At 42.0% G+C, this 23,517-nt stretch overlaps 1 protein-coding gene across 1 annotated transcript; it reads left to right on the top strand.

Annotated features, from left to right (window-relative positions):
* Nucleotides 1-552: 552 nt before the first annotated feature.
* On the top strand, nucleotides 553-22,481 carry LOC124214133 (UDP-glycosyltransferase UGT5). The gene is made up of 3 exons (XM_046616191.2): nucleotides 553-2,049; nucleotides 6,525-6,744; nucleotides 20,985-22,481. Exons 1-3 carry the CDS (start codon nucleotides 969-971, stop codon nucleotides 21,310-21,312), a joined length of 1,629 nt encoding a protein of 542 aa, XP_046472147.1. The 5' UTR covers nucleotides 553-968; the 3' UTR covers nucleotides 21,313-22,481.
* The last annotated feature ends 1,036 nt before the right edge of the window (nucleotides 22,482-23,517 follow it).

Here is a 23,517-nt window from a genome sequence, read left to right as displayed (position 1 = left end):
TCTTCGATATAAATTGTATCATTTTTCGTGTCACGTGTTACTCGCAGCGTTGACTCATCCTTGAATTTGATGCTGCTGTGAAGAAAAAACGTCATAATTGAGTCCAAGTTTCACCTGAAAAAGGCGATTTGATTGTCGAAACTTGGGCGTGGTCATAATTTGGTTTGCAAAATTCATGGCGTCCCTTAGTTGAGTGTACTTAAAACCTACTATGTCAGAAAATTTTTTTTCGCGATTGAAACTTCGGAGTACTTTCGGTTCGACGACTTCCTAAGACTTGGCAATCGACACTCTACACTGACTTCACTGATGCTAATATAAGAACCTCCATGTGCGGGGTCAGTTGCGTAACAGCTGAACAATGCCAGTGCCGTAGCTTGAAGAGAGAGACCGAAACTATTCAGTTCGCAATAAGATATACCTATGGCCGAGTAGCACGTAACGCGAATCTGACGAGGGGAAGAAAGATGATACAGCAAAACTCCGGTTACAAGTAATTATACACGTTCATCGACTAGATACAAGGATTTCTGATAGGTTAAATATTCCACGGAACTCGTTGTTTCGCGATAAAAAAGAAATAATAACGGTCGTCGATTGTGTTCCGTACAAGAAGCGACAAGTGAGGCAAAAATTTACAATTCAAAATCTGCTCGGTATGGTTGTAGGTGTGTAATTATTATCGTTACTGAGCGCGACGCGGCTGATAATGAAGATCGAAGTTATTTACACGTTATGACGAAGTTTCGCCGATAGAAGTCGTCGTCGGATAACGAATAACAACCGATTACCGAATAGTGCGGGTGGGGGGGAGGCTACACGCCCTCCTGAAAAGTACTCGACAGCAGAGTCTGCGACGGTTTGCCAGACGATAATTGACCTCAGTCGAGCATTGAGCTTGTACTGGACCAGAGCGGTTCTGCCGCACCGATGCTCAGTCAACGACACGTCTCAAAGTGCATGTTAAGATGAAGAGCTGCAGCGCTAAACTGTTGTGCCTATTCGTGATAGTCACCGGGTGCGTGGTGAGTTCGTGCGAATGTGAGGAAATAAGGGAAAGGTTCAACATCCTCGGGGTGTTCGGGCACCTGGGAAAGAGTCACTTCGACGTATTTTTACCGATCCTCGAGGAGCTGGCCCACCGAGGGCACAACGTTACGGTCGTTTCTTTCTTTCCGCGGAAAGACAGGATCCCGAACTACAGGGACATAAGCTTGGGTGACTCGACGGCGATATTCCTGAACGTCATTGACCTGACGAAACTCGATCATTCGATATTTTACATTGTCTCCGAGCTGAAAATGCTCCACAATATGGCTGAGATAGCCTGCTATAGTGCGCTAAGAACCACCGCTGTCAAGGAGTTTCTCAAGTCGGATGAAAAATTCGATCTCATTTTGACGGAGTCGTTCAACACCGACTGCTTCCTCGGTTTCGTGCACAAGTTCAAAGCTCCGTTCATAGGACTCTCGTCCCACGCGATCATACCCTGGGTAAACAATCGTTTGAACAACCCCGATAATCCAAGCTATATTCCTGGTCTGTTTTACTCTGTTTCGCCGAGTATGACCTTCTTCGAACGAGTCATGAACACTTTTTGGATCGTGGCTGAACAGATCGCCTACGATCTGATATTCACAAGACCAATGCAATCGCTGGTGGAGGAGACTTTTGGCCCCGGAGTTCCTCCGCTTCAAGATATTGCGAACAACATGACAGCCTTGATGGTGAACACGCACTTTAGCCTACACGGTGCAAGGCCGCTCAGTCCAAGTGTGGTCGAGATCGGTGGAGTGCATATTCGCGGCGCCAAGCCATTGCCCAAAGATTTACAAGATTTTCTGGACTCCGCGGAGCATGGCGTGCTATACTTCAGCTGGGGTTCGATGGTGAGAGCGTCGTCGATGTCAAATGAAACACTGGCGACAATCGTCGAGGCGCTTGGGAGGCTGAAACAGAAGGTTCTTTGGAAATGGGAGAACGACGACCTGCCCAACAAGCCGAAAAACCTGATGACCCGGCAATGGTTACCGCAGTTCGACGTTTTGTGTAAGTTATCAGACATGTTTTTTTTTTATAACGCTTCTTGCATGAAGTTGCTTGAGACTCGGTTCAAAGACACAATGACCTTTAAAATGTTACATTCACTCGGGTCAACTGGGCCAATTCTAAATGCGTACCGTTATATAAATAGGATAATATATCTATGTGGCAGGACTAGCGCTTGTCACCGGGTCGTAATGGCATTGAACTCTACACTGCGTGGCCAGCACGTTTGTGAACGCAATTCATCTTTGCACGTGGTGTTTTTTTTTTTTTGTGAAATTCGGCGGTAGAACACTTACTAGCAAGTGAATATTTGGATAGACTTTTTGATACTTAACTTCACTGGGTCGCGTGAACAAATGTACAGTTATCATACTGTCATCACAACAGTTTTTGGTATGAAAAACAATCTAAAACTGCGGTTATTCAAATCAACAGAATCTGTAGATCCATACCTATGTGTTGGCTTCGCATTCCGGCAGCCGGAGTTCGCAATTAGTCAGAATCTACATCGCAATGGAAATTGCAGCGATAAAAGTACTATACATCTTTTTAGGAATCCTTCCAATCAGTCATAACAGATTATGGATTAATCAGACTTTAAACGATATTTTTTTTTTTCTCGAGAATTCAACGAACGATACAGTTGTTGGAAGAGAGTTGTAAATCATTCGGAAGCAATTACTTTACGATGAGTGCACCGATTGTAATCCATTGGTTTCGAGTAATGGTGTTTAGTGAACATGAAATTAAACTAAACGAACCGCAAACGTGGAGAAAGAGACGCACTTGATGCACCCATAGTGACGTGTGTATGTGTGTTTGCGTGTGTGTGGCACACACGCGCAGGGTATCGATTGTGCCCCCTTGCATTGCGATTGAAATTCCAACGTGGTGGAAAATGTCGTCTAGGTGGAAAGCGGTGAGGGGAAGGGGGTGGCCGGGCGGTAATTACAGTAATGACACTACGGGATGACACCGCGGTTTACCGCTTGACGCTTTCCTAGCGCCCGGACGTGACGTGGCGTCAAACTTTACCCTTAAACCGTGTTGCAAACTGTGTTAGTTTAGTTGCAATCCCGACGCCAGAAACCGTCGCGCGTTCGCGCCGACCTCGAGCTAAGCTACCCTAACCAAACATGCCTAACTTACGATATTAGCGCGAGGCTTTGAAACCGAAGGTCTTCCAAGTCGGTATTGATTCGAGCAAATTATCACGTGTTCGAGGCTTACCACTGCTGCGGAGACGACTTTCCGGCTTTGATGTGTTCGATTCCGATCGACAAAGGTCGCGACGTCTGCTAAACCGGAACTTCGATATGTCAGGTGGATGACCCCTTGTGACCCAACTTTTTACGTGAGATACTTTCAGATCAGATGGACTCGAGACGTATTTATTGTATGTGGTCTGCCGCCTTTTTACCATGGTGAAAACCGAGGCGATTGTTTCAACCAGGTTCCAGTTAATTGCAACGGGAATTTCAGCAATCACTGACAATGAGTACAGCGATAACGGCAGTGATTTTAATTAACTTTCGATCATCGTTTCTTCCGTTTCATCATTGTAATCTTCGGCATTTGGATCAGATTTTCCATCTTCCAGTTCCCCGCACGTGATCGAGCAGCGTGAAAATCAATTAGTGCGGAGAGCATGAGATCGGCTGACGCGAAGTTACGGATTTCCGGCGTAACGATACAGAAGCGATGATTTGATAACTTTGTAACGGTCGGTGGGTGATCGGATGATTGACGAGCTTCGTTTGTAAGTTCGAATAAAAGGGTTGTCACCACCAATTGAAAGCATCGCGGGCGGTGAAAGGCTCGGCAATTAATATTCAGCTGTCGATTTAACCGACCGTTAAAGACAAACGGTAATATAATAAGTGAGCGGCGGAAAGACGAGGCTCTGTTCATTAAATTTCGTGCGTCAGAAGTTGTAGAGTTGTGAGACTAGAAATTGGAATTCGTTTGAGCGGTTTAAGCCCGCTTGCCAAAATGTTACATACATAATATACTTGGTAGACTGTTTGAGTGAAAATCGCGCTTGACGATACTTTGTGAGTTTATGTAAGCTCGGCTGGGCAACCAGTTTTGCGGTTCAGCTGAAAAGTAACTTTAATTGCGCCCGCGACTTACAACCGACGGCCTAATGAAATCATAAATCATTTATCTAACGTCAAACTCGACGCCGTATATACCTCAGGGATGAAAATTATTAATTTTCACTCTGCGAATCGACATTTCTATACCTACGCAAATTTTCAATCCTATTAACAACTTTAGCTCGCATACATGGAACGGTATCCTAGCGAGATTTATGTCCTTCGAGAAAATTACGTTTTACCTTCGGTATGGCGTTAAATTTCATGCTCAGCTTCTGTCAATGTTCCATTTCGGTGCGAACATAGAATTTTATTTACTTTATACAGGTTGAATAAATAGTCACGAGCAAACAATTATTTCTTCACGGCTTATCCGCGTATAACCATTATTCGACGATCTGCAAACAGAAGATTAATAAAATTTTGCCAATCAAGTAGACTTAATGACGAATTTGTCATCGATTACGACAAATTTGTAATTCGGATTAAAGCCGTATACATATACCTAATCATGTTTCACCTGATCTCCAGTAATTGTATCTAAATTGTGACAGGCCAAGGATTTATTTTTTTTCCAAACAATCGGTTATTCTAATCCAAGTTGCGAGAAGATTTAGAATTTATCATTCATTTTGAAACATAAGTTGCACTAATTGCATTCATTTTAACAACCAGAAAATTTGTTTCTCAACGTGTGTACGCGATTAATCGTAAGCTACGTTATTGGCTCGATACTAAGTTGTCTACTGACGATAGGTTGCGCTTGTTTTTGCAAATGCCACGAGATAACGCTATACAGTTATCTTGTACATACCTACACATCACAACTCCATACCGATAAGAGACAACTTCTATCGTTACTACAAGTATCCTGGATGTAAAGTATACAGTATAATAACAGATAATCCATATGTAATTCGGGTGGGATATTTACATCGAGTCAAGTGTTTCGATATCCTAACTGTAATTTGTTCGATGATTGGAAAACAAATGTTGGGGGAAAAAAAAAAAAACAAAGAAAACTAAACAATCGGAGGCTTAGGTTTTTCAATGAACTTTTGGACGACAGAAATGAGGAGGAAATTGATATTTATTACAAATTTACACGAGACGTACGATGACGGGATAATATTCCGGTAAAGTTAATATATATTTATGGGCGACCGGTTGTGCAAAAATCAATATTGCAGCTCGTGACTCGGTGACATAGCTGGCGGCTGACCCGCGTCGGGTTTCTTCTCTGGCCCCGGAGCCATATCCGGAGTATTATACCATAAACCGAAACGAGCAAACAGCCGGTGTGTGTCCACACCTCCGCCGAACTTGGCTGGAGTAACACTACAGCTCGTTCAGGTTTAATCGATATTGTAGTTTTACATTCAGGGCAGGCAGGTAATCCCGCCAAAGTTATACGACTAAAGGCAGCTGCAGGGTAGAAAATGTACGGTGTTCACCGCGCGAGTCGAATCGCGTCTCTCTCATTTTATTATCTCATTTCGCTATCCCCTTCGCTCCTGGTTCCTCGTGTTTCTTGAAATCACCTGTTTTCATCCACCTGCAGACATTTCCTCGCGTCTCGGTGTTTAACCTCTTTTAAAGCACACTTCGTGCCCCTATTAATGTCGAACAAACGACCAGCTTAAACCCTAACGGTGGCCTTATACCACGATGCAGAAATTTCATATCATACCCTCCAATTAATAACGACAAAGTTATTCCCAGACTATTGAAAACAACTGCGGCACAAGCATTCGACCGACACGGAACGCCGTTAATAATACCGAACCGATTACATCTTGTGAAAAGAATCCGTCTCCGTTTACATCGAATACGAAACATGGAATAACGGCGCAGAGCACGGCTTACACGATTGTAAAATGAGCTTTTTCCAGTAAGTCAGCGACAGGATAACGATATATTTCATATCCCGTTCTACATTCCTCTCGAAATTGATAGCGAGGGTGCTTTGTTCAAACGTCCAGATCTCGGTGTATTAAATTGTCTTCAATTTCATTGATCAGCTCTACTGCAGACTTGTATTACTACTTCCTCACGACGACGCGAATGCATAAGTAATAGAGTGTAATAAAAATGTAGGGAACGAGATGATCGAGCTTTGATCAACTTATGCATGTCTCTCTTGTCTACTCGGCATCCGCGACACGTCGATGGGGCGTTGATCAGGCCCTCGAGACATCAAAGGAATTATGTCAGCATCTCTAATGTTTACTCCACCTCCGCAGACTCCTGATCAATTGCCGTTATAACCAAGACGAATCCGTGTCCTATGCATGACGAAGAGATTAACGGCTGATTATATTACCGAATGCGAAACGACTCGAAAGTCTATTTTCTTTTTTTCTCTTCTCACTGCAGCTCATCCAAACGTCAAAGGTTTCCTGGCTCACGCGGGACTCTTGGGGCTTTCGGAAGCGATTTACGTCGGGGTTCCGATAGTCGCGGTTCCGATGTTCGGCGACCAGCACGGGAACGCTAAAGCAGCCGAAGCGAGAGGCGCTGCGATAATACTCCAGTACGAAGATATCACGGTGGACACCCTCACCGGCGCCCTTAACGAGATACTGAACAATCCGAGGTGAGTTCCGATTGTTATACATCTACGGTCCGTTCCGAAATTAAACGAACCTCGTATTTTCGGAATGACAGAACATTCGCCTATCAAATTCACATTATCACAGGCTAATGAACTATTTCGCACATCGTGAATAAACAGCGATGATTTATACTTGCCCGGACTCTGGACGCAGGACTTTATAATCTGACACGTGTCGTCGAATCATTTCACCATACACGTGATATTGTAACGTTCGATAATACATGAGAGTACAACCGTAATTTGCGTGCAAGCTGTACTGCGAAGGGAATTTGGGAAGAAATTGTGCTAACTTCGGAACGAAGGTATTATATTATATTAAAGGTTGAAGGTATATATCATATACTACAGTACGCAGTCACGTGATCCTTGGGTTTAACTTGGCTGTTTTTTCTCGCTGTCTCAGTGCGTGGGTGAACAATTTCACATCGTATTACCGTAGATGATGGAATAGGTATAACATTGAATATTCTTAAGGTTGAAACGAGGTTACACTTTTTTTGGGGAGATGAATTTGGCCACTTTTTATGTTTGATGGCAATTGACTGAGACAAGCACTCTTCGTTAGGACGAATCCCTGATCCTGTGCTGTCGATCAATTAACATCGAACGACGTTGAATGCAACGTTTGCGGCGAAATTGCAATTCTAGAAACGAATGCTCGCAAGCTCGAGAGTCTTTGCCGATGTTTTTGTCGAGAGTTGAGCACCGTACTGACGGTACAAATCGACGGGGGTTAAAAAATGAGAGAGACGAAATGCTTGGAGGATTCACGTGGAAGCACGTGCGCAGAAAAGAGATCGTCGAAAATCAGCGTGGGCAGAGAGGCGCGAGTCAGCCATGCTTCTGTATCGAGCTCACACATACGGAGACGGAAGGATCATTGCCGTGAGAAAGGACGCTGAATTGCCTCGAGTAGGGCTAGTTTTTCATTACTTGGACGGTAAAAAACTGGGTGCTTGATTTCTTTTGTTCGCTCGCGATGAAATCTCACTCGGTATCGGGGTGAATATTTTCTATTTTCAATGTGGCAGGTAAGTACGTGGTAGTGTGAAGGGTAATATTTACCGCAGATTCCGCAGACATTTTTTTTCCGCCCCAAAAAGAGTGAAACGCACGGCATATGGGGATAAAATTCCCCGTACAGCAGAACTCGGTCGAGTTGGTTCGTCGAGGGCGAAGGTTTCGTGGTTCGAGTATAAGTTTCGGGACAGTTCCAGGGTTATTTCGGAGTTCTGGCTTTGGTCCAGGGTGCACGCCCACATGGGAAATTTCGCCAACCCATGTAAAAATTTAATCGCGCAAGAAACGATCGCCCACGCAGCTCTACCCATACATACATCGTAAAGTCGTGCTACCGCTAGGTTGAATTAAAAGCTGCATTATTCACAAACTCCCGATGCAATGATACATATAATCCAGCGGGGATGAAATAAAACAACAGAAAAATAAAACATATTTCTGCCACTCAGTTTCCGTGCTCGTCAGAGAAACAAATTATGATTAAAAGATGAAGACAACGGATGGAGACGTAACTTTAAAGACGGTTTTATATCACACGGTTGTCTGTGACGATCCTGACACTTGCAGGTTCAATTTGCTGACATATTTCACGGACGCTGCAGTCCCGCAGCGGAACGTCGGAAATTGCGAGCAAAAGTCAATGTCGAAGTGCTGCACCGCTGCCAGATTGAATTTAACAGTTTCTCGCTCCGACGGGATCTCGATGAGGGTTTCCGATGTCTACGAGTTACGTTTAGGACGGAATTGCCTCATCCTTAACTCCAAGTTTCGTAAGCATCGAGAAGCTCGCGGGCTGATTTGAAAAGCGTCGTGGAAAAAGACGGGGACCGACTAGCGCGATTTTGATCCTCGTTGAAACTTCACCGGCTACTCCTCTGCAAGGAATGGCGACTAATTTCGTACTTCAAATGTTTACGTTTCCCTGAACCATTTTAATATGACCGCGTTGTTCAACGAACGGGACCATGGGCAACTTTATCAGACAGAAAATTTATTTACTTAGGGTCAACCGTATAGTTTCACGTGAATTCGGGCGATGCGTCAATATTTTATGACTCGGGTGCCGTTTTCATATCCTCCCATCATTTCCTTGCACAATGCGAAGATGAAGTTAAAAATTCGAATTTATCTTTCATCAAGTTTTGGGGTCATGCGAATTTACGCTGCTGAAAATTATTCCAGTTCTCATCGGGAAAAAGGCAGACAATTCACGGGGGTTTTATTCGCGAGTGTAAAAAACGTCGAGTGGGTCGGCCATTTGAGTGCTATTCAATAGTTAATTACTGGCATCCGACGAACGGTTTATCGGGTTTGAAACAAGAATCACGATAATTCGTTTCGTTCGCAGCGCAACCACCAGGTCTCCCAGGGGGACCGAACGTGATGCAAAAACCGCAGACTTGCAGGTTATTGAAAATAGTTCAGCACGCGATCGGTGGCTGGCGGAATTCCCTCGCGGGAAAATAAATTTCCGTTTAGCTCACGGCGTTACTTTCAGTCACGGTTTTCATCTCTCTTGGGATATTCGTACCGGTATCGCCGACGATCAGATATAATACAACGGCTGAACCGCGGTGGTAAACAAATTAAGAACCTTCGGAAAATGGCCATGCATGTATTGCGACCACGCAATGTAACGCTAATAAAAAGGGAAGTGGAATCGTGGGGGGAGGGGGGGGGGGGGGGGGGGGGGGAGGAAAAAACGGTCTCCGTGATTGTAGATGGTTGTAGAAATTTTGTAAAGCTTTTTAAGGATCACTCAATTTCATTAGGATAATTGTTTCGGCGAATCTTTGCGGTGATGGTAATTAGAAAAAAATATATTCTTTGATCGGCGTCGTTGCTGAATAATATCGATTTTCTGGACTCTGGCTAAAATTGCTGTACAAAATATGCGGCGAACGGATGGTATTCGTTAGCGGAAACGGAATTAGATGATTCGGTTTAATGCAGCTATGCAGCTTCCGATCCATTGACGGTCCTAAATATGCCAGGGACGTTGGCCAACTCCGGCTACATTACATTACAAGAGTACGCTTCTCCGTAAGACTGCTATTGATAGTCAAAGTTTGGGTAGTTTGTAAAGAGGGGCCCCGTTCGCTCTCCTTCGGTTACGGGTGAAGGATAACGTACTGCGCACGGAGGTTTCGGGGGACTTTCAACCTTCGTTCCTTCCCTACTTTCCTCCCCAGCCCCCAGCTGCGCTACCTGACACCCTTCTTTATTGCCCTGTTGTTCGCTTCCGCCCCTCTCCTCTCTCCTTTATCGTCTCTCCTCCCTCCTCACCCTCTCTCCGTCACAATTCTCCTTCGTCCCGTTTCGTTACCCGCCGGTATAAACGCCTGTATTATACGTAACTACGCGCCTGGCCACCGCCGCACACCTTCTCTTCTCTTCTTCTCTCCGCCTCTCGCACCGTGACGTCTTTGGAAATTTATTTGCGGGAGAAGACGTGCGGATCTATGTATATAGGTATATAACGCGGACTCGACATTTCTGCGCACTGTCTGCCAGGAGTAACAGCCACCGGAGTTTGGCCCAAGTATATATACCAGCTCGGCATAGAGACGGGCGATCCCCTCTCCGACAACCTTCGAGTAAATTAGCTTCAATTCCAATCCTCGGTTGTAAATCTGCAACTACTACTATCGTCCCGATTTACTTTTTGACAGTTGTTTTCGGTGCGCAGATTCCCTCTGCAGGCGACTTCGAGGCACGCCGCTTACACCGATGTCGTAACTACTTGTCGGATCTTAGACTTCAGGTACCCAAATGACAGAACTTCTACGACGCTGAAAACTGGAAGAAAAATTTCTTGTCATTTAGTCGGGTTAGGAAAAAACTTGAATTTAATCACATCGGCTAATGTTCCTAATTAGCTAATGAGTAATCGTTATTAAGCTGGTAAAATCCGCTGCCGAGGAATTAAACCAAGCCCTATCAGCGCATTGGAGTCGTACGAATCTCTTGAAATACTGCACGTATATTGTATACGTTGTCGGTATTATTGATACGGAGGAGATGACGAAGCGTCTACTTCAATACAACGAGTTTCGTTGATAAACTGATAAAACCGACTATTATGAACCATTATCAGAATTGAAGGATACTGATAAGAGTAGCCAAATCACCTCTTCAACACCGCAGTTGCGTTTCATCCTCCTCAATAATACGGTAACGATTCATCGATTCATCGAATCGATCATTCCTCGATAAAATTTAACGATACAACGGCAATGCATGACCTCAAGACAGTTTGATCGGGCAGCAATTTGTGCAACGATAAATATTTCCGCCCCCGCAATGACTTTGGCACCGGAAATACGTCGGGGGTAAAAATCTTGGCAGACCAAGTTGCGGGACCGAAGTAGTTTAAATCGGCTGGCTTTGCGGCGAGCTCGTAACACGTAAAACTGAAGGAGGAAGATGAGGAGAAGGCCGTGCCGCTTTTGAAGAATTCATCTTCTTCACACCCTATATTTATTTATTCTTCCATCCGAGCCATCTCCATCCCATCGCATTCCATTTATCCCCCATCCTCGTCCCGACCGCACAGAGTAATTCTTACTGCGTTTTCTCCCGCCATTATCGTTACTTTCATCCCCTTTCTTCCACTCCTTCGGGCCGGGGGTATACCACTCTCCGCGAGTTACCAGAAATGCCGTGGCACGAACCTTCGTTGTATCGACTCCAGACGGTTGTTACACGTGCCTTGCTTCCCTGCCCGTCTCTCTCTCCCTCTCTCTTTCTCTCCTACGCCATCTTCTACCTCCCTCGCCGTTTCGCTCTCACTCTCCTTCTTACGATGACAGGCTGGACTCAAGGTGTATACGGATATTTACGCTGAGGACCTCGTTTCCCGCTAACGGAGTGAGGCTATATACAGACTTCTGAGTGAGACCAGGACTAATAATAACCGAAGTACTAACAATAAGTAAGCCTAGCAATTCCCAGAGTGTTCTGCCTCAGTTCCGAATCTACAGCTGAGGTAATTCACCCGACGGCTTATGCAGAATTGACCAAGCATGAGGAAAATCATCACGCAATGTTTTCTTTATACATATAAAGAAATTTCCCTCGACGGTCGATGTCCACGACGCAGAGGCAAAAGCTCGAAAAATTCCGAAAAAGAGAGGATCAGGAATGGGTTACGTCACGGCAAGCGATAATTTAGAATCGATGGAAGGGACATTTTTATGTATCGTGTTGCGTCGCCAAGATTTCCACCCCCTTGGAACCGGAATACTTATTCGGTCTGGATATTTGTGGCCTCTGGTTAGATTGGTGCTAGAGCGAAAACACTACGCGATCATTGATCTTCTCGTGCGGGCGGACACAATACGCTTTGCAGAATTTAGTTTGCCGGCCCTTTATCCCGGTTGTCAGATGGAAAAAGAAAATTTCTCAATAATAATATTTTCCCGGGCTTGACTTTTGCTCTCCGCGGCTTGGCAACGGAAAGCCGTTCAATTCCACTGAAAACGGCCGAAGAACTGAGCGATTCCACGCCGGGCAGAAATCATCCCTTTGCTTTATAGCAAACGGTGTATAAAAGTCTGCGGAAACTTGTCCGCGCGATTTAATTCGCGAATTACTTGTGTTTGTTTTTCTATATCTACCGCATGCTGTCCTACAATTATCAAACGGACCGAAGTATTATTACTCGCGACTAAACTAATTATTACAATAACTTTAACACACAATTTATACGAAATAATTTTCTATTCGTCTCAGGTATCAAAATTTGTCAAGCCAATATGTTGCGGTTCAATTATTATATTCGATGGAAATTGACACAGATAAATTGTAGAAATTTGTTCGAAATAATTGTGCGATATGCTTGAAAAATCGATCAAACTTTTATCACTGTGCCAGTATGTTATATTATACCTGTCTCCGGGAGAAATGTTTTTGTGCGAAAAATATTTCTGATTCGTATATAATTTGCGGAATGGAAATTAAAAATAAGATCAAAGTAAGAAATTGAACGTGATGTAAAACAGGTTAACTTCAACGATTTTTCATTCAATTATACCTAACTAATTCGACTTATACAACAGCTTCGTCTTTCATTCTGCCACTTGTTCATCCCACGGCTACAAGCTCCTTTCGTCTTGAGCCTGTAACCAATTTATCCTCATTATATTCCGCCTCGTCAATTTGACGCAGTGCGCAGTGTATTAACGAGCGAAATGTCCGTAACGAAATATACACCGCAGGAATTTAACAATAAAATCAGGGAGCGATTGAATCATTCGTAATAAACTTTTAATAAACGCGGGTATTTTTCCATCGGCTGTCGTGACTGCAACGTTATTGAGTGTAACAAAGTACACTCTTGCCGTGGGTTTTCGCGGCTTGTGTCTTACTCTTCCCATGACACACACACATATGTATAAGAATAAAATATTAGGGGAGGCAGAAAAGTCTTCGGAAATTGGAAAAGAGTCGTTCGTATAGATTGACTTGTTTGTCATTGAAATAACTTCTCGATTACCCAACGAACAAAAAGAATACTAACGATAAGGACGAAAGAACTCCAGCAGCCGATAAAATGTATATACATATTACACATACATAGGTATGTATATTATACGCAAAAAATCGTCTGATGGACAAAGTTCCACACTTTGTATTAATTTTCTTCATCCGCTCTCTTGTTGACTGAGTTTTCTGCATCCGTCACAGAGGTTATTAGCATTATTGTTATTATTGTTATTATTGTTTGCTTCCAACGACGTAATATCACGTTTAAATACATGAAATAAAACTTTGTTACCTACCCCGGTGGATGTATATGTTTTATATGGATATTTTTTATTTTATAGCCTGAGAACTATAGAATGTTACTTCATTGTTTACAACCCCAAAACGTCGGAAATTAAAATCACGCATATATCGCTCGGATGATATCAGTCGTGATGAATGAATTTATCAGATATTCAAATGGCACAGGCTGGAGATATTTTTCGGCAGATAAAAAGTTTGTGCAGGTGTATATGGAGAAACGTATATCAAATTAAAACGGCGATTTATTTTCGTTAGCAAATTCGCGATACGAATATGAAAAAATTGCATGAATCACAATATTGCAGCCTGGCAGATGGAATCGAAAAACTCACCGATCATCAATCACGCATATAATTTACGCACGTTTTCATTTTGCCGTACAAAGATTTTTAATATTGCGTTTTTGATATCATATCAAGAATGTGATATGTGACCTTTCGTACATACCTGTTATATACTTTTATACCTTACGAATGAAAGGTAGAGATCAAATAGACGTCAAGTATTGGAAGCGGAGAAAAACCGAAAAGAGAAGGAGTTCACCTCACGTTCGGAAGTTGAGTTTTTCTTAACCCGTTGGGACACAACTGGAACGTGACTCGCGAAGCATGATGGGTAAACTTTTATTAAAAATCTAATTGGATTGGAGCCTCGAGCCTGTACAAGGGTTGCAATATTGTGTTTGACCCGAATTTCGTAAATCGAAAGCCTACCAAAATATCATCAATATTATACGAAAGCGTTGTATCGAATCCAAGTTCCATTTCTGTATGTGAAAATTACAATAATAATAGGAGTAACAAGAGTCTATCAATCAATGCGAGTATTCAGCTCTAATATTTATCGAACATGTGTAATCGTGACAAATTTCAATATTTCGCCTGCCATTCCGCCCGAAATGTACTTCCGGGCCAGCGTGTCGCTTCGATGAACTAATTTGTAAGATTGCCTACAATTTTCTTGCTACAACACACCTGTTTGAATATACGTAGGTCTTCTATTCACAATAAACAAGTATTATTTTCATATTAACCGCTATGATAAGCATGGAAACTCTTGCAATTCTTTATTCCCGAATAAAGAAGTAGATTTAAATGCGCAGTCGAATGAAACGCGTCGACAGTTCCGCAGCGAGCAGAAAATAGTCTCGTTGGAAATCCTCATTAAACCCTTTCGTTATGATTAACATCCAGATATTTTTGAATAACAAACATTGATTACGCGTATAGACCGTTTTCAAATCACGTATTAAATTTGGCACAATTTTTGCACAGGAGGCAGCGAGGACGAGCGAAATATCATTTCCAAGGCTAATTTTTTACCATTTCGCATACAGTGATTTGCGCGGTTAGCGTTGATCACAATCCGTTATCCGTTATTAAAAATTGAAACGTTCGATGAGGCAACTTTTTTTTTATTCCCATTTCACGTGCCAATTTTCCTCACCAGCCGCGCACGTGACGGTCGATGCGTGTAATCCAAAGAGCACGGCTTACGTTCGCAAAAATTTTCATCGTCGGTTCGCGGACACGGGATAAACTGGCGAGTCAGAAATCGTAGAATAAATTATTCTAATCCTAGGAAAGTCTTCCAGAATATTCTCCAGAGAGGAAAGCGCGGTGCATTTTCGAACAATATACAACCGCAACCCTGGCTATTGTTGTTTATTCTTCTATATTCGCTGTATCGCAAAACGAATGTCTAGTTGCCTCCTGTAACGTACGGCTTTGTTGTATCGAGCTGGTACAATGGGAAAAAGCCACTAGTCATGGCCGTCGTTAGAGGAATACTCGAACCGAGAGCCAAGAGAGTCGAGTAGGAAGCCAGGAATAAGAACCTCGGAGTCAGCAGCGGCTAGTTGATCCTTGAACGATTTTATTCGTCCATAATTTGCGCCGGCGAAACGAGAGCGAGAAATGACTCGCGATTTTCTAACTCCGTCGCGGTTATAATCCTGCACGCGATATTTTCCTGTTTACTTTCATTCTTTACTCGATGTGAAATTCAGCCGTGTTATTTACTGGACACATGTAAAAATAATGTAAATATTAATTCACTCTAATTCAATTTGAGCTAATTTTCTTATTCAAATTCACGGCTTATCTTGAACCTCGTCTAGATTCCTGCACACTTTATGGGTCATAAATTTTTCCTGTAGGTGTGTTCTACGATCTAAAGACTTATAACTCACTTTCAAGTTGAATCAAGCGAGTTATGAATCATAATAATGTAAATCACAAATATGCCATCTATAATTGTTACTCGTATTAAATTCTCAGGTAAATCGCAACGTACGAGCTTTTTTGTTACAAGCAGTGTTTCAAATTTGCAAAATTCTCCGTTTCAATACCGAAATACACACGCTTTCGGCGGCTTTCAACAGTTTTTCGGGACCCTCGCAGCTCTGCGTTATAATACGCGGAAACAATGGCGGGCTTTCTCAGGGGAGAGAAAGAAAAAGCAGCAGCTTGCAGTCTGTCGATGACACAGTGAGTTAGAGTTTTAGGTGTAAGGTTCCAGTTCCTTGGATTAATCGACGAATAAAGAAAGAAAGGAAGGAAGAAAAAGAGAAAGAAAGAAAGAAAGAAAGAAAGAAATACTGTTGAAAAAGGACAAAAAGGGAAAATAAAAATTTATGGTACGTCCGGTCGAAGAGCGTCGATGATAATACAATATAATCAATAGATTACGTATTATATTGTACCTTGGCCCATCCCTCGATCCGCATTATCAAAACACATAAATTTCATCATGCTCTGACCGCCTATGCCGCGGGGCGTGAGCGATTCGAGGGAAAATATCGCGAAACTTTTACCGAGAAGACAACATTCTATATCGTTATATTGTTTCGCTCGATCGAATCTCTCCTCCCCTGTCGTTGATTAATGGAAATACAAGAACATCATTCCTTCCTCCGGCTTCACTGATCTCCGATCTCGCCATTGCTCCATCAAATTCTGCAAACGTCTGTGACTGGGCGAGAAGCACCCCAAATGTATACGAAACGCGATATTTCTCCACGGATTTGAGATCTCTGAGGGTATCGATTACTCTCACATCCTTCGCGGGATATGTCAGATCTAGCATGATTACCACCGACGGATTTGGACCAGTTCCAGACGAGCTTGTATCGCTGTGGTTGTCGGTAGGTTGAGGTCAAATTAAAGAAATGAAAATTGCATCCTGCAGGAAAAAGTGTAACAAAGAGAGAGAGAGAGAGAAAATATCGGTAATAACTAGCAGAAAGCAAAAATGAGACGATGATGAAAACTCGTTCGTTCGCGGAGAAAACTGTCCATAGTACAAGTGAATGATTAATGTTTGTTAAACATTTGATTAAAAGAAGTTTTCCTGCTGAACGAGTCTTAGCTTTTGCACCGCGCAGCGCTCAGAGATTTCGAAACAAGGTGTACGATAAAAAACGTGTTAAAAGTCAGTGGAAATTGAGTGTGCGCGAAAACTCTTTCAGAGAGACGAGTGCCTGCAGGGGTTAATTCGAAATAATTATGTAGGCTCTGCCGACCGCCGAATTGAACCCGGGCGCAAACACCTGGATTCAGTTGATTCGCGACGTGCAGAGGTAAACACGGATAATCGAGGCTAGTGATTGGTAAATTGTGTGCTCTGGACCGATATAGGTCTGGTGGTCGAGGCGAATCGGGGTCCGAAACCCGCGTGCGAAACGAGGGTCGCGGTTAATCGTAGAAAGCTCAAAACTTTCGGTACCCCTAATTTTCGACGGAACTAAAGACTTACGGTGAAACTCTCTCTCTCTCTCTCTCTCTCTTTTTCTTTTGGTACGCTTCTCTGTATACATCATTGTGAAATGACAGTGAGCCGCTTGATTTTGTTCTTCACATATTTATCTTATCCTATGCTTATTTTTATTTTTAGGACACTCGTCCATCGCATTGTTTGGAGATTGCATGTGAGACATTTATGTTTGCAGTATTATTTTATATTTGGTATGCTTCTCGATATGTGTGCGTAGAAATGAGAGTGAGCCGATTATGTTTGTTTGATATCATTATTTTCATAATTATTTTGAACTGTTTTTTAGTTACTCTCACTATTATGTTTATGTCAGTGTCTTATTGTGTTGGTTTACAGCATTCTCATTTTATTTTACTTTACGTTTACTTTGCATTTCTTGTGTTTCATCTGTCGGTTTTGCTGTACATGGTTCTAGACGTTTGGTTCATTCAGCTTTGGCTTAATAAATTTTCTTTGTCAGTCACTCTCTTTCTCTTTTGGATGCAGCTGAATCTCCCTCGGATTCCGCGTTCTTATTAAACAATAGGAATGCCTGGCATTCCTTAGCTCGTATTGTTAGGCCTTCCACCGAGCAAATCTTTGTTATGAACAACCGCTTTCAGAGGATCGCTAATATCATACGGTTAGCTCAATCCTATTTCGTGTTGAAGCTATTATTCCAGTCCCAGTTACGTTTGACAAATGGGGAAAGTACAGGCTTAGTTATGTGACAGTTATTTTCTATGGGATGTGTTACGAAATTTCTAAGATCGGAAACAACAATCTCATAATTAGAAAGTGAGCAAGTGAAGTGGATAGTTTTTCAGAAAAACTTTGATTAGGTTTTCCTTAGCTTTCAGGTTTTGTACTTGGTCTGATTTCACTGTTTGAGTAGAATAAGAGTCGTGTTTTGCAAAAAAGTGTGATTTTTTAGACTACGATTTAAACACATCTCTGACGTATCCCGATTTTTATCGTACTTACACAATTTTCGTCCAAAAAATCAAGCTCAAGAAAAAAACGTCCAGGTAGCCGCGGCGTAATATCGCAAACGAAGAATTTCACCGGGAATAACGCGATTGCAAAATGCTCGAGAAGATTTGAAAGGACTGCGGACTGCATCTTGCGACAACAGGCGACTTCACTTCGACTGCATTCAACAACAATGAGAAGCAGGGTCTCTGAGATTATATTTCGTCTGGCCTTTACCTGATTACGTTTGAAGAGATTGTGACGAACAGCCGTAATAAAACTACGTTATTAAGAAATTCCGGAAAGGTAGGGCAGTACTTCGAAAATTTTTTTGATCGCGTTCTCTAGTCGAGCTTTTGCAAACTCTGCGTTGAAACGACGAAAATCCAAGACGGGGTAAAAGCGTTTTTCGCAAAAAATGTCTCTTTCGTTCCCGTTCGCAGATTTCGATTCAAGTACAGCTGGTTTGATAAAGCGTAAATATGAAAAATGTACTGTATCGTTCGTCTGCCGCTTCAGTGATTTGGAGCAAATAAATTAAGTACGTCAAGATGAGGAAATACGTTTCAGTTTCGTGTCTCCGTTACAGCGTATTCGACTCGCCCCCAGCGTTCGACATTTTATCCCCTAATATATGTCTGGATAAATATCAGGAATGCTCGAGTCTTCTTTTTCTTCCTTATCCAATAGCCTCGTTTTCCCGTGACGATGCGTGTTTCCTTATGGAAATGATTACGTGAAGCTGGAAAAACAGAAGACAGAGAAAGAGAAAAAGAGAGAGAGAGAGAGAGAGAGAGTGTATCGAATAAATCCCGTGAGTAAAAAGTACCCGCAAAATATATATACGCAAACTCGACGTTCATTCGGCTCTCGAGTTATCATTTTTGCACTGTGTTTTCAGAGCGAGAGGATCAGCGCTTCAGCCTTCAGCATTTTTTCTTTCATCGGAGCGGTTTTAGGCCCGTGAACGAAAAAGTGGGATGCTAAGCTTATCCGCGGTTTTGTACACACCTTGCTACTTTGCCTTTGTACGTTCCGTGAAACGGAATGTTTTATGCATTGTGCCTTATGCTGATTTCAAACCATACAATACTCAAAGTGTGGCAAGAAGGTATTTTCCGTTGCGTTGTATGCGCCGTTCCGCATTTCGCAGTCCTTCGTCTTCGAGTCTAAAGTTGACGGTTTTCTTAACTTTCTTCGCGCCACGACTCGAGGTATAAAAAATTTGAATATTTCATCCCGTATGTTTCATTTGGGATAATCTCCCATCTCTAAGATCTCAAGCTGAAAGCCAGACTCGCGAAATTCTTCTGCCTGCGCAATTGTAAAGAAATATTTAGTGTCACATGCCGTAATGGATATAATGGAATATCGATGCTGGGCTCTTCGTAGCGGTGTCGGTTACATATCCCGAGGCTCCTGAAACGCGATACACTTTTACCGCCACGTGTTGCCCTCTTTTCAACGAACCAAAAAGCGCGCGTCGACCGTCCAGCTACTCTGAAATAAAATATTTGAAAAATTTGATCATACGACCGTCTGACGCAAAAGGAACGACAACTTACCAAGGAAGGCGTTGGCTGTTTCACCAATTCCGATAACTTATATGATTTTATTATGCAGGGCCGTAAAGGTTGTCCGTTTTTTTTTTTTTTTTTAAGCTTCGAAAAATGTCCCGCCTATAAATTGTCTCTTGTATAAATCATAACCTGTTGAAAATCGATTCGTATGACGTATACTTAATACATAAGGAATCGATGAATAACAGAGTAAGAAGGAGAAGCGGAAATACGGTGTTTTGTAGCGTAAGGTGGGAAAATAAATATCGATCATACACCGTGTATTTTCTCTCGATAATTTAGCGCTCTCTCTCTACCTCCCTTATCCATAAAGCTCTCCAAATTGTGCAACTCGACTGCCGTGCTTTCGGAATAATGCCCCGATGCCGAATGTCCTACTTATAGTACAATGGCTCGGTGACGCGAATGCGTGAAGCGTATGTAACAAACGAAATTAAATGTACCGTATATATTATACTGCCAAAATCCAGCAATGCATGCGAATTTCGATTCCACGTCGCTTAAACAAGTGGCCAACTGTGTAACAGTCGCTGAACGATGTTCGCGAAAATATTACATGCGACGTATTAGCGCAATTATACGCAGCTGCTACGATCCGTAAGCAATCGCAATATTTGACCTCTGGTGTTTTCGTTGGGTAAATTACATCGCAAAAAGAGTTGGAAGAAATTTAATATTTATTAGAAAAGAAAGCATGATTCCTTACCTTCTGTACTTCTTTTTCTTTCCTGTATTTTTACCTCAACTCGCGGAATTGTAAATAAAGAAAGTATTTTTGAATTACTTGAGGGGACGGAGCTTGGAAATTGGGAAGCAATTTGCAAGTTGAGAGATATTGCTGTGACTGTGTATACTTCCGAACTCGACACTCGCTGCATTATATATATATATACACATTAATATACAGGTATATATTATATGCATGGTGTACATAACACGTTATGTACTCCCACTAATTGCGCTCCGAGGAACGAGAAGATTGGGAGAATTTTTAATTAGTTGAAAATGTTGAATTGCCCTCTTTCCGTTTTGAACTCTCACCTCTGAAATCCCGCCCTCTTCAGCCTGCAGTATGGTAAAATTTTTGTTTTATTTCATTTCCAGCTACCGCAGGAACGCTCGGGCAGTTTCCGAGGCCTACAGAGACCGGCCAGCTTCCGCTTTGGAAACGGCCGTTTGGTGGGCCGAGTACGTGGCGAGGGGCAAAGGTCGGCCTTTCCTGCGAAGCGCGTCCGCCAATTTGTCCTGGTACCAGTACCATCTCCTGGATGTAATCGGTTTCCTTTCTCTGGCTGGGCTGGCCGTTCTATTCGTTGCAGTTTTTGCCGTTAAACGCCTCTTGAAAGCGCTCAATTTGCCCGTGAAGAAAGTCGGAATAACGTCCGAGGCGAACGACTTGACTAAAAATGAAACCAACAAGAAAAGGAATTGAGAATCGACGATCCATTGTCAACGGAGTTTGAACAGCTCGTTAAAAATGTTTGTTAAAATCGGGAACACAATTGTCCACGCGGTGGATTCTTTAAATAAATTAAACTTCCCGCTGTTTATGAAAAAATGAAAAAAAAAAAAAAAAGGGAACTATCGGAGAGTACATTTGTCATCGAAGTTTCGATAACGCCTTTTATAGTTATAAGCGTGTGTATGATGTATGTATATATCCTGCGCGTATAAGGAAATATATTCCGCGCAAGTGTCAGGGTGAGGTATTAAAATGTGTTGCTTGACTGTCGACCCTCATTTTTTTCTTCCTCCTACGTCGGAGTTCCGATATGCCACGTTGAATTTCACCCAGGATTGAAAGAGTACGGTTCTGGAGTTTCAAACTTGCTATTCAAGTGATTTGTACAGTTTTTCTTAGCCCATTTTTCACTTTCAGTAATATATATATATATAAAATAGCGGTTTTCATGTTACTGTTCATAAATTCGTAAAACTATGAATTTACGAAATTCAAATTGTACAAAAAAAAAAAACTCATTAAATGTGTATTCGAGATAGCATTCAATTATCGCCCATCGTTTAAAAACAATACGAACCCAAATAAAATTTGTTTTTGTTTGTGTATATACGTATATATGTACAAGGTCTGGGTAAAAATATATCTATGTACATATTACTGAAAGTTAGAAATTGGATAAGAAAAACTGTAGAAATCACTTGAATAGCAAGTTTCAAATTCTAGAACCGTACTTTTTCAGTCCTGGAAACAATTCAACTTAGCGTATGCTAACTCCGATGTATGGTGAAGAAAAGATATCGACGCTACAGGACCAGACGGCTCAGAAATAACAATTCAAACAAAAAGAACTCATAACAAAAATATAAAACTTGAAATTTAATTTAATTTATTGTAATTACATGTTTCGTTAATTTTTTCTCATGGGTTATTTTTATCTTGAGTTATTCTTGTTTGGGTTATTTTTAGACGAAATACTAATGTCGGTCACCAATACGCAGAATCTGGATATGAATCACATCTACATCTGCTCAGAAACACGTGATATAGATATGCTGTAGAGGTGGTACTGTGTTAATTATTATCTACATGTGCATGTAAGCAAAGATATGGATATAATAAATAGTGATTATTTATTTGCACACGGTTACATATTTCATACGATAGTTATCTTTATTCGATACTGGATGAAGGCGTAAAATGAACTTAAATTATTATATATTTATATTAGTATGTGTACAAAATTGTATGTTTGGCTGACAAGTTTATTTACGCAAGCGATTTCTATCACATTTTTAAACTTGCGTCCAAGAAATCATATTTAATACCAACTAACGTTATACCATTGAACAAACTCAACATATTTTTTGTCGATGAAATGCTAAATTTGTTGAGGTATCATTTTACTGGTCCTTGCCGCAAATTTATCTTTTTCCTCTTCTACTTTATCTTTGAATCAATTTTTGCGCTATCTATCGGAATATCGCCAACTGATTTTTTCGAAAATCCTTCAAGACTGAAGTGTAAAGTAACCTCAAATTATTAGCGATGAAGTATATCATGCATTTAGCTGCCGAATGTGAAAAATCACTCAACGACGCGAACAACTCGACGTCTATCATAGCCGACTCTCGGAAAAATATAGTGAATACCTTTTGACGAAAAGTAATAGCGCTCATGAACCTTGCAGGTAACTTTTCCCAGCATGGCTGCTGTTACAGTCGAGTTAAGATGACGACAAATAATCTGGAAATAGCGGGTCACCGATATTCATCTGGAAACTTTAAGGAGCTGTACGTAAATGTAACTGGGTGTTGGACGACAGTGTTGTACGCACAGCTGCGATTAAAGTGAAGATTGCACAGCGAACAGGACAGCTTCATTCATCTATTCCGAACTGCGCAACGTTGCAGTGTGAATTTTTTAATATCCAAATGGCTCACGTCTCGTGACACGAAGTCGTTCGCTGCATACTCCGCAGGAATAAGTCGAGAGAGGTGTTGGTTATGCTCTCGGTGCTTTTTGCGCAACACGTACTTCGCGATTGACTTTCAGGAGAGTTTCGTGACCTAGGATCGTGAGTGGATAAGGAACGGATTGAAATTCAATAGCGAGAATGCCCGATGCGGATTATAGTTCTCTTCTAACCGCACGCGATATGCGACTGGGGTGAAAGAA

This window comes from Neodiprion pinetum, chromosome 3 (genome assembly GCF_021155775.2).
Source record: "Neodiprion pinetum isolate iyNeoPine1 chromosome 3, iyNeoPine1.2, whole genome shotgun sequence".
Classification (NCBI taxonomy): Eukaryota; Metazoa; Arthropoda; class Insecta; order Hymenoptera; family Diprionidae; genus Neodiprion; species Neodiprion pinetum.
The sequence above is the reverse complement of the archived record's forward strand: the minus strand, read 5'-3'. Positions and strand labels throughout refer to the sequence as shown.

Excerpts from the sequence above, each read along its gene's own strand:
- LOC124214133 (XM_046616191.2), top strand. The coding sequence starts at position 969 with ATGAAGAGCTGCAGCGCTAAACTGTTGTGCCTATTCGTGATAGTCACC. Across the intron at positions 2,050-6,524 it reads ACCGCAGTTCGACGTTTTGT|CTCATCCAAACGTCAAAGGT; the intron begins GTAAGTTATCAG and ends TTCTCACTGCAG. Across the intron at positions 6,745-20,984 it reads GAGATACTGAACAATCCGAG|CTACCGCAGGAACGCTCGGG; the intron begins GTGAGTTCCGAT and ends TTTCATTTCCAG.